Source organism: Camelus ferus, chromosome 16, assembly GCF_009834535.1.
Source record: "Camelus ferus isolate YT-003-E chromosome 16, BCGSAC_Cfer_1.0, whole genome shotgun sequence".
In the NCBI taxonomy this organism is placed as follows: Eukaryota; Metazoa; Chordata; class Mammalia; order Artiodactyla; family Camelidae; genus Camelus; species Camelus ferus.
In genome coordinates this window covers 25,651,711-25,665,801 of record NC_045711.1, presented here as the reverse complement: position 1 = coordinate 25,665,801, position 14,091 = coordinate 25,651,711, and the positions used below count along the sequence as shown (strand labels likewise).

At 58.6% G+C, this 14,091-nt stretch overlaps 2 protein-coding genes across 2 annotated transcripts; one reads left to right on the top strand and one right to left on the bottom strand.

The window, feature by feature from the left end:
* Positions 1-238: 238 nt before the first annotated feature.
* Positions 239-5,008, bottom strand: BTBD17 (BTB domain containing 17). The gene is given in 4 exon segments (XM_032456921.1): positions 239-1,550; positions 2,665-2,834; positions 2,836-2,942; positions 4,712-5,008. Coding segments are annotated over 4 exon segments (1,437 nt in total). The 5' UTR covers positions 4,797-5,008; the 3' UTR covers positions 239-475.
* A 4,299-nt stretch (positions 5,009-9,307) lies between these two features.
* On the top strand, positions 9,308-11,934 carry GPR142 (G protein-coupled receptor 142). The gene is made up of 3 exons (XM_006176033.2): positions 9,308-9,402; positions 10,250-10,408; positions 11,063-11,934. The coding sequence occupies exons 1-3, from the start codon at positions 9,378-9,380 to the stop codon at positions 11,932-11,934; spliced, it is 1,056 nt and encodes a 351-aa protein (XP_006176095.2). The 5' UTR covers positions 9,308-9,377.
* Positions 11,935-14,091: the final 2,157 nt, after the last annotated feature.

Sequence of the window (14,091 nt, the reverse complement as noted above, 5' to 3'; positions counted from 1 at the left end):
TGAAGTCCAGGCTCAGAAATTGTTCAGCTAAGCCCCTCCGCTTCAAGGTGAGAAAGCTCCCACGAGGGGTACCTAGTACCCTATTTGGATGCTCTTACCTGCCCTGTTCCGTGTGGGGGTAAGGGGCTCTCTGTGGCGGGGAGGGGAGCTAATACAAGATGGAGAGCCCCCAGCCTGTGGGACCCTCTTTGGGTTGTTTTTACTCAGGAACTGGGTGGTTTAATCATCCCCTTACCTCTCTGAGCATCGGTTTATTCTACCAAGAGCATTACTTTCAAGTCAGCTTGAAATCAGCTCCTGAAACCAGGCATCTGGTCTACCACCCCTCACCTGGATTCCACCCGGCTCCAAAGCTGCCAGTGCCTGGCCACTGGCCATGCCACTCCCAGTCCCTCTGGACCATCTATGCTGAGCCTTTATTTCCGGATCCAGAGGCGTCAGGGACGCCGAGCAACTCATCCCCAGCCCGGCTTGGCTACTTGGGGGTCCGGATGAGGGTGTGGTAGACTGGCTTGATGATGAGATGAAGGTGCAGGGCGTTCTCCACCAGATACTCGGAGTTGCGCCGCTGCAGGTCGGCGTGCGCCAGGAAGTCGCCGGCCTCCTCGCTGCTCTGGTGGAAGCTATAGGCGTGGCGGACCAGCAGGCGGCCGTGCTGGCGCGCCCCCACCAGCACCGTCTTCTGGAAGCTCACGCCCGCCGCGTCGCCGCCGCTGCTGGCCGGCGTGACCACGAGCCGCGGCCGGCCATCCTCCGGGCGCGCGAGGGGCAGCGCGGTGCCCGCGGCGTCCGCGTAGACCGGCCGCAGGCTGACGGGCAGCCAGCGCGGCGAGAAGAGCACGTTCCACGTGACCCGGCGGCCGGAGTCGTGGCCGCTCGGACCCAGCTGCGTCTGGAAGCTGGTGCTGCGGTCGTCGCGGGCCGGGTTGTTGATGACCCACGGGGCGCCCCAGGAGGGCGCGAGGTAGTTGCGGGGCAGAAAGGCGCTGCCGTTGACGTCGAAGAACTTGGCGTAGTGCAGCGGCGAGGCGGCATGGAACTGGTAGGCCTGCAGCAGGAGGTCGGCCACCGCCGGGCCGTGGCGCGCCAGGGCGGCCGAGCGCGCCTGCAGCTGGAACAGCTGCGCGGGCGGGATCATGGGGTAGCGGATGGCGCGCAGCGCCCGCTCGGCCACCGCGGGGGGCGGCCGCGCACGGCCCAGCCACGCCTCCAGCGCGTGGAATAGCTCCAGCTCGTCCTGCAGCACCAGGTCCGAGCGCCGCAGGAGCTGTGCCAGCAGCTCAGGGCTCACGGCGCCCCACTCGGCGCTCCCCGCCACCGCCGACAGGTTCCAGGCTAAGAACTGCAGGCAGCTCTCGCGCAGGGCGTCGTCCCCGGTGCTCACCGCGTAGTGGTACCAGCCCACCGCCGGTCCCGCGCCGCCCGCCAGGTGCGCGCGCATGTAGTCGGCCACGCCCCGCTGCAGGGAGGCCACCCCGTACTTGGTGGCCAGCTTGTGCAGGGGAATGGCTTGCGCCAGCAGCACGGTCAGCTCACCGCAGTAGAGGTACCTGCGAGAGAGGCACAGAGATGAGGCACCCCGCCACTCACGCCCCGACCCCACCCAGAGCCGCTCTCTGAGTCCAGAGGGCACTCAGGCTTGGGCGGAGAGCTTCGGGGTCCGGGGCGCCAACAGAACAGTGGGCCCCGAGGCTTCCTGTCTTTTCTTCTCACGGCTCATTCCTACTTCACGGCCTCTTTCCCTTTCTCGTGGGGACACGGAAACAGCATGCATTTAATGAGCGCCAACTGGGTGCCGAGCTCTGTGCTAGAACAAGCGAGATATGGCTTCTGCCATTGCCAGGTTTACAATCTGGGTTCGGATTCATTTTCTGCCAGTTACTTGCCAGGAGCGTGGGCAAGCCATTTAGCTTCGCTGTGGGCCTCTGGAAATAAAAGATGTTTCCCAGGTTCCCTTAGAGTGAGTGTGGTCACCTGACTAAATTCTAGCCAATGAGAGGTGCACAGAGGCACAGAGTGGGATTGGGGGAAGGCTGGCTAAATAGAACTGACTGAGGTCAGGGAAGAGCCTTTGGCCCTTCCGTGTTATCCCTCTTTCTGTTGCCTGGAAGTTGGAAGCAATGACGGGAATTCTGCAGCCACCTTGTCTAAGCCATTAAGACAGGGCAAATTTCTCAGACTATAGTGTGAATGGTGCCCTCTGCGCAGCACACTGGCAGGAAGTAGGAGATGGGGGAGGGAACTGGCTAACCTTTTCTGCTCCCTCACCCTGTGGTTCAAGACCTGGCCAGACACCAAAACCACACGGAGACATTAGAATAAGAAACGATTGCTTGACCCAACCCGAGTCGTGAAGCCCAGGATCCAGAGTGGGGCCCCGGAATCTAGTTTTTAAAAGCTCTCAAGGCCAGGTCTGGAAACAGCTCTGCAAGCATTTGATATCTGACATCAAACCACATATAGCTTACAGGCAAGGGCAGGGGAGTCATACTGCACTTTGCAAGAGGGCAGTAGAAGAAGGGAAGGAGGTGGTTGCACAGTCATCCTAGTGACCTCTAAGGAATGGACGTGATGTTTGCTACAAGCCAGGGCCTCCGTGACCCAGTGAGTGGAGAAGCCAGGGGCTTGGAAAGGGATGAAATCTTCCCTCTTTTCCTTCCCCACCTGATGAACTTGTCAAAGACGGCAGCACAGTCCCTGGGCTCCTGCAAAACCACCTCGCTCTGGTTACTCAGCAGCTCCCGGAACAGCTCGCTGTGCAGTCCCAGCAGCAGGCGGTGGGCGTGGAAGACTCGGACCTCGTCGGTGCCCGCAGCCTGCACCCGCACAACCACAGTCGCTGGCATTGCCCTGCCGCAGCAGCTCTTGTAAGCGTTGCAGTAGCATCTGGGAGTGGTTGATGGAGGTGCCCGTTGACTCCCCGCCGACATCAGCTTTGTGGGCTGCAGGAGGAAGGAACACCGCACAGCCTGAGAAGGCACCTGGACCCAGGGCAGCATTCTGGGGCTGCAGAGGGACCAGCTGGAGATGTGTGTGGTTGGATGTGGGCAGAGGACGGGTGGGCCTGGGGAGGCTGTGTGCTCACCTGTTTGTGCCCATGAGGTGCATGGATGCATGTGTGTGCACACAAGCACATCCTGGGGGGGGGAGCTTGTGAACCTGACCTTGAGCAGACCCTGAGAGGATGCTCTTGGAAGGGGGGGTGGATTCTGACAGGAAGAGGTCCTGAACCAGCATGGGATAAACTATCCAAAGCTGGTCTCCACTGGTGCCAGACCTGCAGGCGAGGGTTGAGGAAACTCTTGGTCCCCACTCCTCTCACCTGCTGAAGAACTGTCCACCTAACCCCCAGGAAGAGCTGTCCAAAGCAGCGCCTTCACTAACGAATGTCTATTGAGCACTTGCTATAAGCCAGACGCTGCTGGGAGCTCGGACCGTCACAGTGAACAAAAGCAAGCCAGCTCCTTACACTCATAAAAGCGCAAGTTAGCTTATTAGACAGGCAAGAAATACACTAGTAATCGTGTAAATAAGCAGTCTGGTTTTACATTTATTTTTTTAGCAGGGGGAGGTAATTAAGTCTATCTGTTTATTTAATGGAGGTACTAGGGATTGAACCCAGGACCTCATGCATGCTCGGCATGCACCCTACCACTGACCTATACCCTCCCCTCTGCTGTCTAATTTTAGATTGAGATAAATAAGGCTGGTGATAGTAGCAGAGTGGGGGCTCATTTCGGTGCAGAAATCAGAAACGGGCTCCCTACGGAAGTGATGGGAAGGAGCCAGTCAGAGGCTGAGAACCAGCCCCGCAAAGGCCCTTGAAGAGGATGGGCTTGGTGTGCTGGGAGGGGAGAGAGGGTTGGAGGTCAGAGCCCTGAGTGGTAGGGGAGGGGCAGAGCATGAGAGGAGGCTGTAGCACACAGGGGAAGCTGCTTCCAGGCCCAGCTGCCTTCTTGGGTCCCGGTCTCCGGCGGGGAACCAGAGAAAGCACAGAGGGTGGGCAGGGACTGGACTGGAACGCTCCGGGTACCAGTGGGCTGAGGCTGGTGCCCCCACTTCCGGGCTAGGCGCACTGGGCCCTTCTCCTGTGTTTCCAGGGACACCGTGAGGGTCAGATAGGGACACACACTCAGTTACAGAAAATTCAGTGACAGAAAACACTGCCAGCAGCTTCCCCAAGCCGAGCGCGGTGTGAGGAACTGACAGCAGCAGATGGACAGCCGCTCCCCTCACCCCCACCCCGCTGCCCCCTGCACACGCGCGCGCACACACACACACACACACACACACAAGGGCCTGGGGCCCGGCTGGGCTACTAGGGAGAAGGCACACAGGACAGCAGAGCATCTGTGTGTAAGAGGGAGGCAGGGGGAGGAAGAAAGGGTGAGAGAGGAGCCCATGGTTAATTTCACAGCCCTGCCTCCCCAGGCTGTCACTTTGAAGGACCTGAATGCTGGCGGCATCCTGCCCGCCTCTGCCTGGGCCAGCTGCCTGGGACAATGAACAGTGGAAGGACCTTTTGGTCGTAAAGACCCCTGCCTGCCTGCCTTCTCAGCCCTCCTCCCCTTGGAGGCAGGCTGCCCTCCTCCACAAAGCTGTAGGATCAAATCCTGTGCTCATCCTGGCCGGCTGGATAGCTCCCCCTCCCGGCTGCGTGCAACTAGGGCCGGAAGGATCTGCCCCTCCTCCCTGCCCACTGCCCACTCACCTGCACGAGTAGCCAGGCCTACCAAGGTCAGGATGGCCCAGAAGCTGGCCCAGGACCCAGGCTTGGCGAAGCCCAGCCTAAGCATCTTTGTGCCCGGCCTCCAAGCCCACTGGAGGGACCGCAAAGCCCAGACCACTCTGCTCACATCCCTCCTCCTTATATACGATCCAGCTCAAGGGGACGGCACCCCCCCTTTCCCGGCCAGCTTCCCTCCCCCCACCCAGCCTCTGCCATGGATTGGTGGAAACTGGCCCCAGCTGTTGCCCAGGCAACCACTTAAGCCAGAGAGCAGCAGCCCCAGGGGCTATTGTGCTGTCCGCGGGCCCCTGAGGGGAACAGATCCGGCACCCTCCCCCACTTCTCCTACCACCCAGCAGAGCCGGTCATCCCTCTCCTGGGAGGTTTAAGGCTCTCCAGAGGGTAGGCAGAGGGCTCTAGGACCACCGGCGGCCACCAGCCTAGAGGGTCCCCGGCCCCCTCCCCTGGTCCCCAGGCGCAGCCTCCGTCCTGGCACGGAGCACACTTGGCAGCATCGGGGCCGGAGCATCTTGGTGAGCCGGCTGCAAAGGAGAGGACTGGAAGAGGAGAGGGAGGTGGAGGCTCAGGCTCCCACCCCTCCCCCTCTCCCATTTTGGGGTGGGCTAGCTCTCCAGAAAGGAGGACAAAGGTCTCAAACAGGGGCTCACCGGGCAAGTGGTATCATTTTCATGTTCTTTGCTGAAGAATGTTCCTTTCATGCTCTGGGGAAAGTGATGGGCTTTTAGGGAGATGGGGACAGTGATGATCACCCGCACGCCCAGAGTCGAGGTGAGCTAAGACGGCAGGGCTGGGCATGGAGCAGCTGCACGCCTCCCTGTGCACCTCCGCCCAGAGCGGGGCTGGCCACCTCGCTGGAGGCTGCTCCTCGGCAGGCAGCCACACCCTGCCTTGACCAGCCCAAACCCGCGCATGGGGACTGCAGAAGCCCTGTCACTCTTGGCCTTTAATTCACCTTCCCAAGTGCTCCCAAGCCTCTTGGCTCGCCTCATTGGAAGGCTTCTTTTACCAGCTTCTGTCCAACTTCCTTCTGTAACTTTTCCCACCTCAGAGTTCCCAGGAGACACACAGCAGACTCAGCACCCACCCTGACAGTTGGGAAACCCGAGGCAGAGAGCCCAGCGGCAGCCCCGGGCTGGGTTAGTGCAGGGCGTGCTCACCTGGGGACAAAGGAACAGAGAGAGGAGGGTGGGGTCTAGAGCCCAGGGGGAGTCTGGGTGGCTGTGGCCGGGTACTGGTGAGGCCTCACCTTTTCCAGGAGAAAGTAGGGCCTGGCCCAGATCTTCATGGGAGCGTCCCTCCAAGTTGATGAATTGAAGTGGGGGGTCACCCGAGAGATCTGCCTCAGAGTTTCTCCCGAGGCTAGGTCCTTAACCGGGGGTGGGTCAGAGCCTGCCCTCCTTTGCTCTCTGGATCCCAGGGACCAGCTCGATGCATTGATTTCAGCCCCCGGCTGGCACAGAGACCCACCAGCTCCACCCCCTCTCTGGAGCTGCAGAGAGAGCAGGAATTGGGTCTGGCACCTGCCTCGTCCGGGTTGGCAGAGACGCAGCTGTCCAGCCCAGTGGAAACCCCTCCCGGCTGCCCTGACCTTCACGCCTGGCTCCCCTCGTCCAGATCCCCCATCCCTTGCCCATTGGCTGCCCGCCTGACCTTCCCGTGGGCTGCACCACCTCCCTGGCCCAGCCCAGCGAGACAGAACCTGAGTGTGACAGGGGGCTGGGCCTCTGAATGCATCCCGGCTTCCATGCACAAGGCTTTTCGATAGGAATGTTATTGATGATAAAAACATAATGAGAAAAGAACCCACTACTCTGAAAACGGTCTTTCGGTAAACACGCTTCTTAACTCCAGCCTCTTCGAGGCTCTGCATCAGTGTCTAGAAGTGTAGCCCATCTGCACTGGGATCTCCCACGCTCCACCTAGGAGCCAGGGCACCTGTATTCTCTAAGCATCCTGGTGATTGTCATGTACACCCCAAGTGAAGATCTGCCTACTAGAGTTAGATGATTGGCATTTCAAGGGTTCAGGGGTCGGGGAGGCTCCAGGTTATCAAGAAGACCCAGGAGGGTCACCTCTGACTCCCTGTCACTGAGAGGACCCCCATCTTACTATTTCTAACTTCTGTTTTCCCTGAAATTTCTCTAATGATTTAGAAACTGGCTTTCCAGGAATAGGCATTCTCTGTTCTCGTTTTCTTAATCCAAGGGCTTCTGGAGTGTGTGTGTGGTGTGTATGTGTGTGTGTGGTGTGTATGTGGGTGTGTGGTGTGTATGTGTGCATGCATGTGCATGCATGTATGTGCGCGTGAAGTATGTGAAAGTCTTGGAGCTGAAGAGAGACGAGAGGGCGTTCGCCCTGCACAATCTTGGAGATGGAAGGTCTGAGGCAGCCCATTTTATTTTGCCCTGTGGATCTGGAAACTCTTAATTCCTTGAGAGCAAGTCTGGGCCTGAACAACTCCCAGAGAGATATGTTACTTCCCACCCGAGCCCAAGACAGGAGTATTCATTCCCCACGTAACCCGTCTGAGGTTTCATGACCCAGAAAGCGTAGCGCCGGAATTCAAATGCCGCTTTTCTGCTTGACATTTCTTTCTACAACCCCGTACTGTCTTTTCTGGGAAGCTATTTCGGTAGCCAGAAATGATCCCCGTGGGGCAAGGAATCTCTAGTGCTAAAACAGCAAGCTTGGGGCAGGCTGCCAAGTTTCTGAATCTGCAGAGTAGGTGGTCAAGTGCAGGACCCCGGTAACACCCACCTGGGAGGAGCGGGCTCACAGTCCCAGCCCCACCCAGGCTGCGGCCTCCCTTCCGCCTATGACGTCTCCCTTCCTGAGCTTGGGTGCCCTCCAACACTGAGCCTGGGGAAGCAGGACTCGTGAGTTTAGGTCCCAGGCCACATGTACTAGGGGGCATAGCAGTAATAAACAAGGAGGACTCATTCCCGGAAGAAACTGACACACACGCCATTGAAAGTTTCCCTTGAAGCCGGGCTGTCCCGTCACTGTCCTCCTCAGCACCTCTGTCATGCTGCTCCCTCGATTGGACTGCCTTCCCCATCGGAGTGCTGTCCACCGGACCTGCTTCTGCTCCTCCATAAAGCCTGAGCTCACAGTGGCCTCTGGCTGCCTGAATGCCTGCTCTTCTGGAGCTCTGGAGGAGGGACAAAACTGAATTCAAATTCAAACCACCACGTACTAGCTCCGTGGCCTTAGCCTAGTTGCTGGACTTCTCTGAGCCTCGATCTCCTCTTGAGTGAAACAGAGGTGACCAGAGTTAGCCTGTGGGGCTGCTTCAAGGGTGACACGTGTAGGACAGGATAGGTCTTCAGGAAATGTTGGCAGAGACCCTCACCCATGGCTGTAAGTGGGTCCTTGCCCACCCACAGCCTCCCGGTGCAGGGAGGTGGCACCCTGAGGAATTACCTGTGCTACTTGAACTCTCTGGAGCTGGAGTCCCATACACTCTGCCTGGGGACCTGAGTGGGTCTTGCCTATCCTGGTCCCACTGTGCAGTGCAGGGGACCTGGCCAAAGGCAGGCTCTTGGAGGCCTGCAGGGTCAGGACTTGGCCACCAGGGGGCAGCAAATTGAGTCCCCAGCGTGGGTGCGGAGGTGAGGCTGGAGGTGGGAGTCCAGGTAGCTCCAGCCGCAGAGGTGGGATCTTAGTTAGGGAGCCTGGAAACCGGCTCTGTGACATTCCCAGAGAGCGAGCGTGGGCTTCAGCTCTCCTCCGAGTCAATCCACACAGTGTCCTGGGTGCTCACTGTGGGCGGCAATGGTCACTCTTGCCGGCGTGGGGTGGGGGAGCTGGCTGGGCGCAGATTCCAGCCTCTCCGGAGTGCTGGCCGCGCCGGATGGTGTTTATTTGCCAGTGACTGATATTCTCTGAAGGATGGTCCATTTCACCAGGGCCAGGAAAACAACAGCTTGCAGGCGGCCACTGGGTCTTGGTTTCCCAGCGCTGCTGGCAGCCTGGTCAGACTTCTCCTGGCGGTCACGGCTGGCTCGGCGCACGGCTTCCTGCCATCCTTCCAGGCCAGCAGCCCCTCGGTAGCCTCCTTCTTGTCCCACCACCCACAGCCACTGCAGGGCGGACACCCTCAAACCTGGCCCATGAGGCCTCTCTCCAGATGTGGGCCCTGCCCAGGGCAGCCTCACCTCTCCCTCCCTGGTGTTGATTTCCCCCACTCCTCTCTGCAGTCCGTAGAGTCATTCCCTGGGATGCTTCTGCCTGCCCCCAGAGTCCTCCCCACCAGGGTGTGACTGCCAGACTGAGCCCAGGCCAGTTCCCAGAGTGCTCTTGGAGCACGAGGCAGCCTCTCCAGAGCCCCGACGCTGCCCTCTCCCCAAGGCCTCCCTCCCAGCCTCACCCCTTCCCTGCCTGTGCACCCACACAATCCTCGTCTGCTCCAGGCCGCATCTATGTTACAGGCTCTTTCCCCTCAGCCTCAGCCCCACCTTCTCCCTCCTCCTCCTCCCTCCTCCCACCACCCCACCTCTCTGCACCGACTGCCGCCAGCTCAGCACCGCTGGCAGAACTGTGGGGCAAACAACCACTTGGAGAGCTGGCGATGCTGGGAGGGAGCAGCAGAGAACCCCCAGAAAAGGCCAGAGGGTGACCCAGGAGCATGAGGCTTGAGGGGCCAGTAACAGGTAAAGCGCCTAGCAAGGGGGTGGGCAGGGAGCGTGAGATGGAAGGGCCAGTAAGGAATCTGGAGGCCGGGGATGGGGAGCTTGAAGCAGATGGGAAAAAAATCAAAAGCTGGAAGGTGAAACCTAAAATCCTTAAGTGTGGGCTGAGGAGGGGCAGGGCCCAGAGCACGTGGCTGTCGGCATCCCAGACTGGTCCCAAGCCAGCTGTGTGTGATCGCCGGCAGGTCACCTTACCCTTCCTGATTCAGCATCCCCATCTGAAAATCAGGGCCGTTCCAGCTCCAGGGGTACTAGAAGGTGGATGGTCTTTAGTATAGAAAGGAGAGGAACCTAGAAACAGTTCTCCTTAACGAGGGGGTGGCTGTTTCATAGAGCAGTGCTGCTGCTGTGAGTTACCTGAGTCCAGATCACCCAGGATGCTTCTGAAAAACACAGCTGCTCAAGCCCCACTCCAGACGCCCTGGCTCCGGCTACCTGGAGGGAGCTCAGGAACCCCTGTTTCAGAAGCGCCCTCCCTACCCACCGACAGTGACAAGCAGCCTGTTTTAGGGCCCTGCTGTCTAGGCTGAAGCTCCACCAGGAGGAATGCGATGGAGGAATAATCTCTATGACAGCCAGAAACCCAACTGAATACTTTTTCCCATCAGTGGGGGAGCCAGGCCACTGAGGGGGTGGACTGGGGCAGGGTGGACTTGGCAACAGGGGTTACCATTTGGCTGGGCCTGACCAGGGGTCTGCATGGAGCAGGGGTGAATAAAGACCTCAGGGTCAGGGTCAAGGTGGGGCTGCTACCAGACCAGGCTGGGAAGAGACCAGATGCTCTAACCCACCCTTCTGCCCTTCCTAGCTGGCCAGCCACAAGGGACCCTGCTGCCCACACCCAATGGCAGTGAGCTGAGCCAGGCATTCGGAAGCCCTTGGCCGGAGACCCCAGAGAGGTCCCCGTGCGTGGCTGGCGTCATCCCTGTCGTCTACTATAGCATCCTGCTGGGCCTGGGGCTGCCTGGTGAGTGGGGAGCTGGGGTCTGGAGTCTTGGGGTTGGCCAGAAATTGGGGTCCTCACTCAATGGGTGCTGATCCTCTGTGCTGACCCCTGAGACCCAGGATCATAGACCCCAAGGATCCCCTTGCCTTTCTGGGTCACTGGGGAGCAAAGCATAGTGGTGGGTAAACGTGAGGGGCCGAGAGTTGGGGTATTCAATAATTAAACCCAAGATTTCACCAGAGCAGGCAGCCCCCTTTACCCCCCGGGTGTGGGCATTCTCCTAGGATGACTGAGTTCATGTAGGACTGCCCTCATCTGCGCTGAAAGCTTCCTGTACCATCCACCGCCTTCAGAGAGGAGAGCTGGGGGTCGGGGTGGGGTGGGGACGCAGGAAAGAACAGGTGGAACTGGGGACTTGCCCATCCCTTCCTGTCGCCAGGGAAGCCAGTGCGTAAGACAGAGTCCTCGCTCCTGGGTGAAGACAGTGGCCTGGAGTGTATGGCTGGACAGGGCAGGGCTGATCCGCTCAGCCTTCCTGACCAAGTCCGTTTTAAGAAGGGTCTGGAAAGAGGAAAAGAGAAGCTAGAGCCAGCAGGTGGGGAGGGACGATGAGAAAGCAAATCTGAGCCACTAACACCTCCGACTTCTCCCCTCCGTGACCTTGGTTGCCGTCAGTCAACCTCCTGACCACAGTGGCACTGGCCCGCCTTGCCGCCAGGACCAGGAAGGCCTCCTATTACTACCTTCTGGCACTCACAGCCTCGGATATCGTCACCCAGGTGGTCATCGTGTTCGTGGGCTTCCTCCTGCAGGGAGCCGTGCTGGCCCGGGAGGTGCCCCAGGCCGTGGTGCGCACAGCTAACATCCTGGAGTTTGCTGCCAACCATGCCTCCGTTTGGATCGCCGTCCTGCTCACGATCGACCGGTACAGCGCCTTGTGCCACCCCCTGCACCATCGGGCCACTTCGTCCCCAGGCCGGACGCACCGGGCCATCGCCTTTGTCCTTGGTGCTGCCCTTCTGACTGGCATCCCCTTCTACTGGTGGCTGGACGTGTGGAGGGATGCAGACCCTCCCAGCACAATGGATGAGGTCCTCAAGTGGGCTCACTGCCTCATTGTCTATTTCATCCCTTGTGGCGTTTTCCTGGTTGCCAACTTGGCCATCATCTACCGGCTACGGAGGAGGGGCCAGAGCGGGCTGCGGCCCTGGGTGGGCAAGAGCACCGCCATCCTTCTGGGTGTCACCACGCTCTTCGCCCTCCTTTGGGCACCTCGGATCTTTGTCATGCTCTACCACCTGTACGTGGCCCCCGTCTACCGGGACTGGAGGGTCCACCTGGCCTTGGACGTGGCCAACATGGTGGCCATGCTCAACACAGCAGTCAACTTTGGCCTCTACTGCTTTGTCAGCAGAACTTTCCGGGCCACTGTCCGAGAGGTCATCCACAACGCCCACCTTCCCTGCACCCTGGGATCACGGCCAGTGGGCACAGCGGCAGAGCCTGTGCTGAAGCCCCCAGGACTCCCTAAAGGGACAGAACTGTAGAGGAGGAGCCCAACCAGGGAGCTTGGGGTGGCCCATGGCCAGAGGTACTGGGGTTTTTCTGGTTGTGTCCACAAAACTTTATTGCTACCCTACTTTGCAATCTAGGGGTGAGAGGAAAGGCTCCATCCTTTAGGGGTGCCTCCTCAGGAAGCTAAATTAATATTGGTTGAATGAATAGACGGATGGATGGATGGATGGATGGATGGATATGAATTGTTTCCAGCCCACCCCTTCCTGGAACCCTCTCGTTCTCTGAGTTGATCACTTCTCTGGCTCCCAGTAGCAATGCCAGGGAGAAAGGAAGAAATCTGCAAGACTCTAGGCCTTTCCTGGGCTGGAGGAACCACTCGTGCTGGGCCAAGCGATGGGGGAGGGCTGCCCAGGAAAGGGAGTGGTCTCAAGCAGATTCAGATTCACCACAGCCCCAGCTCTGAGGTGACGCAACCCCTGGGGCCTCAAGCACCCTGGAATGGTTTTGATGAACTCCCCACCATGGAGCCAGCACAGGTTCAAGGCCCCAGAACAGCCATGGGGCTGCAGCTTTCATGGTTGCTGAGGACTAGGACTGAAAAGGAAGTGCCTGCCTAGCTCAAGGGCCAGACGAGCAGGAAGGGAAGCCTCAGCCACGCCCCTGAGCCCACTCCCCCGGTGAAGAAGGCTCTTCTCCACCAAGGGGAGGAAGGGAGATGGTTCAGCCGATCTGAGACCCTGAGGGGCTCTGCTGGGCCCCTCTGAGCCCCTCTCCTCCCAGCGCCGCCAGCCGGGAGAGGCAGCTGGGCGAGATTAGCGGATGAACCTCCCACCTGCTCCAGGCATTGGGTAAACACATTAGCAGCCTGTTTTCTGCTTTTCGATCACACTAAGCTGACCTTTCCCCTGAATGGGAGGTCCAAGTGGGCCCCCACCAGCACCCAACCCTCTAATAGGGTCACAGAAGCAAAAGAGCCAATGTGTATCAGGCACATAGTGGGTACAAAATCAATGCACTTTTCCTCTCTGCTTCTCCCCACAGCAGGAAGGTCCAGAAAGGAACTTTCAGCCACACCTAGAAGGAGGGAAAGGCAGGTCCCCAATCCTTTATCCATAGTTCTAAATGCCAAAAAGCTCTGAAAACCAAAACTGTTTTTCCTGAGTTTGCCACAAACACATTCAGTGGCAAAACCTGACCAGAACCGATCCAAGAACACATCTGTCTTGGTGCGGTCCCGCAGCGTAGGCGCCACTGCAGGCTCTCAGCGGGTGGGATTTGGATCTGCCCTTCCATTCCTGCTCGAATCGACATCTGATACTTCATCTCAGCCACAAAGTCCCTCCCTCTCTCCTGAAAAGTTCTGAATTTGAGACACATCTTGTCCCAAGAGTTCAGAGAAAGGATTGAGGACCTGTGAGTCCCATCTCTTCTGCTACAGCAAGGTCTCAGCTGGCCCTGAGGGGGTCTGGGGCGGGGTGGACTCCCCCACTGCTAGCGATCCAAACTTGGGTCCTGTCTCGCCCACGGGCAGTAAAGCCAATCTACCGACCCCGGGTCGTGGTGAAGGAAAGTGCCACATTTATTGCAGGCGCCCAGCAAGGAGTCCAGGTAGCTAGTGCTCAAAAAGGCCTGAATTTTCAGACGGCCTTCAGGGGAAGGTTTTTAAAGACAAGGTGAAGGATGGGGGCTGTGGGGTGCATGATCAGCTCGTGGACATGCTTATGATGGGTTTGGTGGTGAGGTCATCGGGAGTCCACAATATCAACCTTCTGGTTCCAACAGGTCTGGGATCTCCATGCTTGTGGGCAGCATGCAGTTAACTTCTTCCACCTGGTGGGGATTTCAGTCTCTGCAAAACAGCCCAAAGGCTGTGTGCTCAGAACATTATCTCCAGCCCTTGAGGAGGAGCCAAAGGCCCTTGACTTTGTTTAATGACTCCATTATTATTATTATTGTGTCTTGTTGACTGCTTTCCTTTTTTCCAACAAATATATTTCTGTGCAACTTAAAATATCAAATAAGGAGTTTGGGCCTTTTGAGCACCAGCTGCCTGGACTCCTTGCTTGGTGCCTGGCAATAAACACTGCACTTTCCTTCACCATGACCTGGGGTCAGTAGACTGGCTTTACTACACACGGGCAAGCGGACCCACGTTTGGTGTGCCCATTTACTCCTGGCTTAAGGAG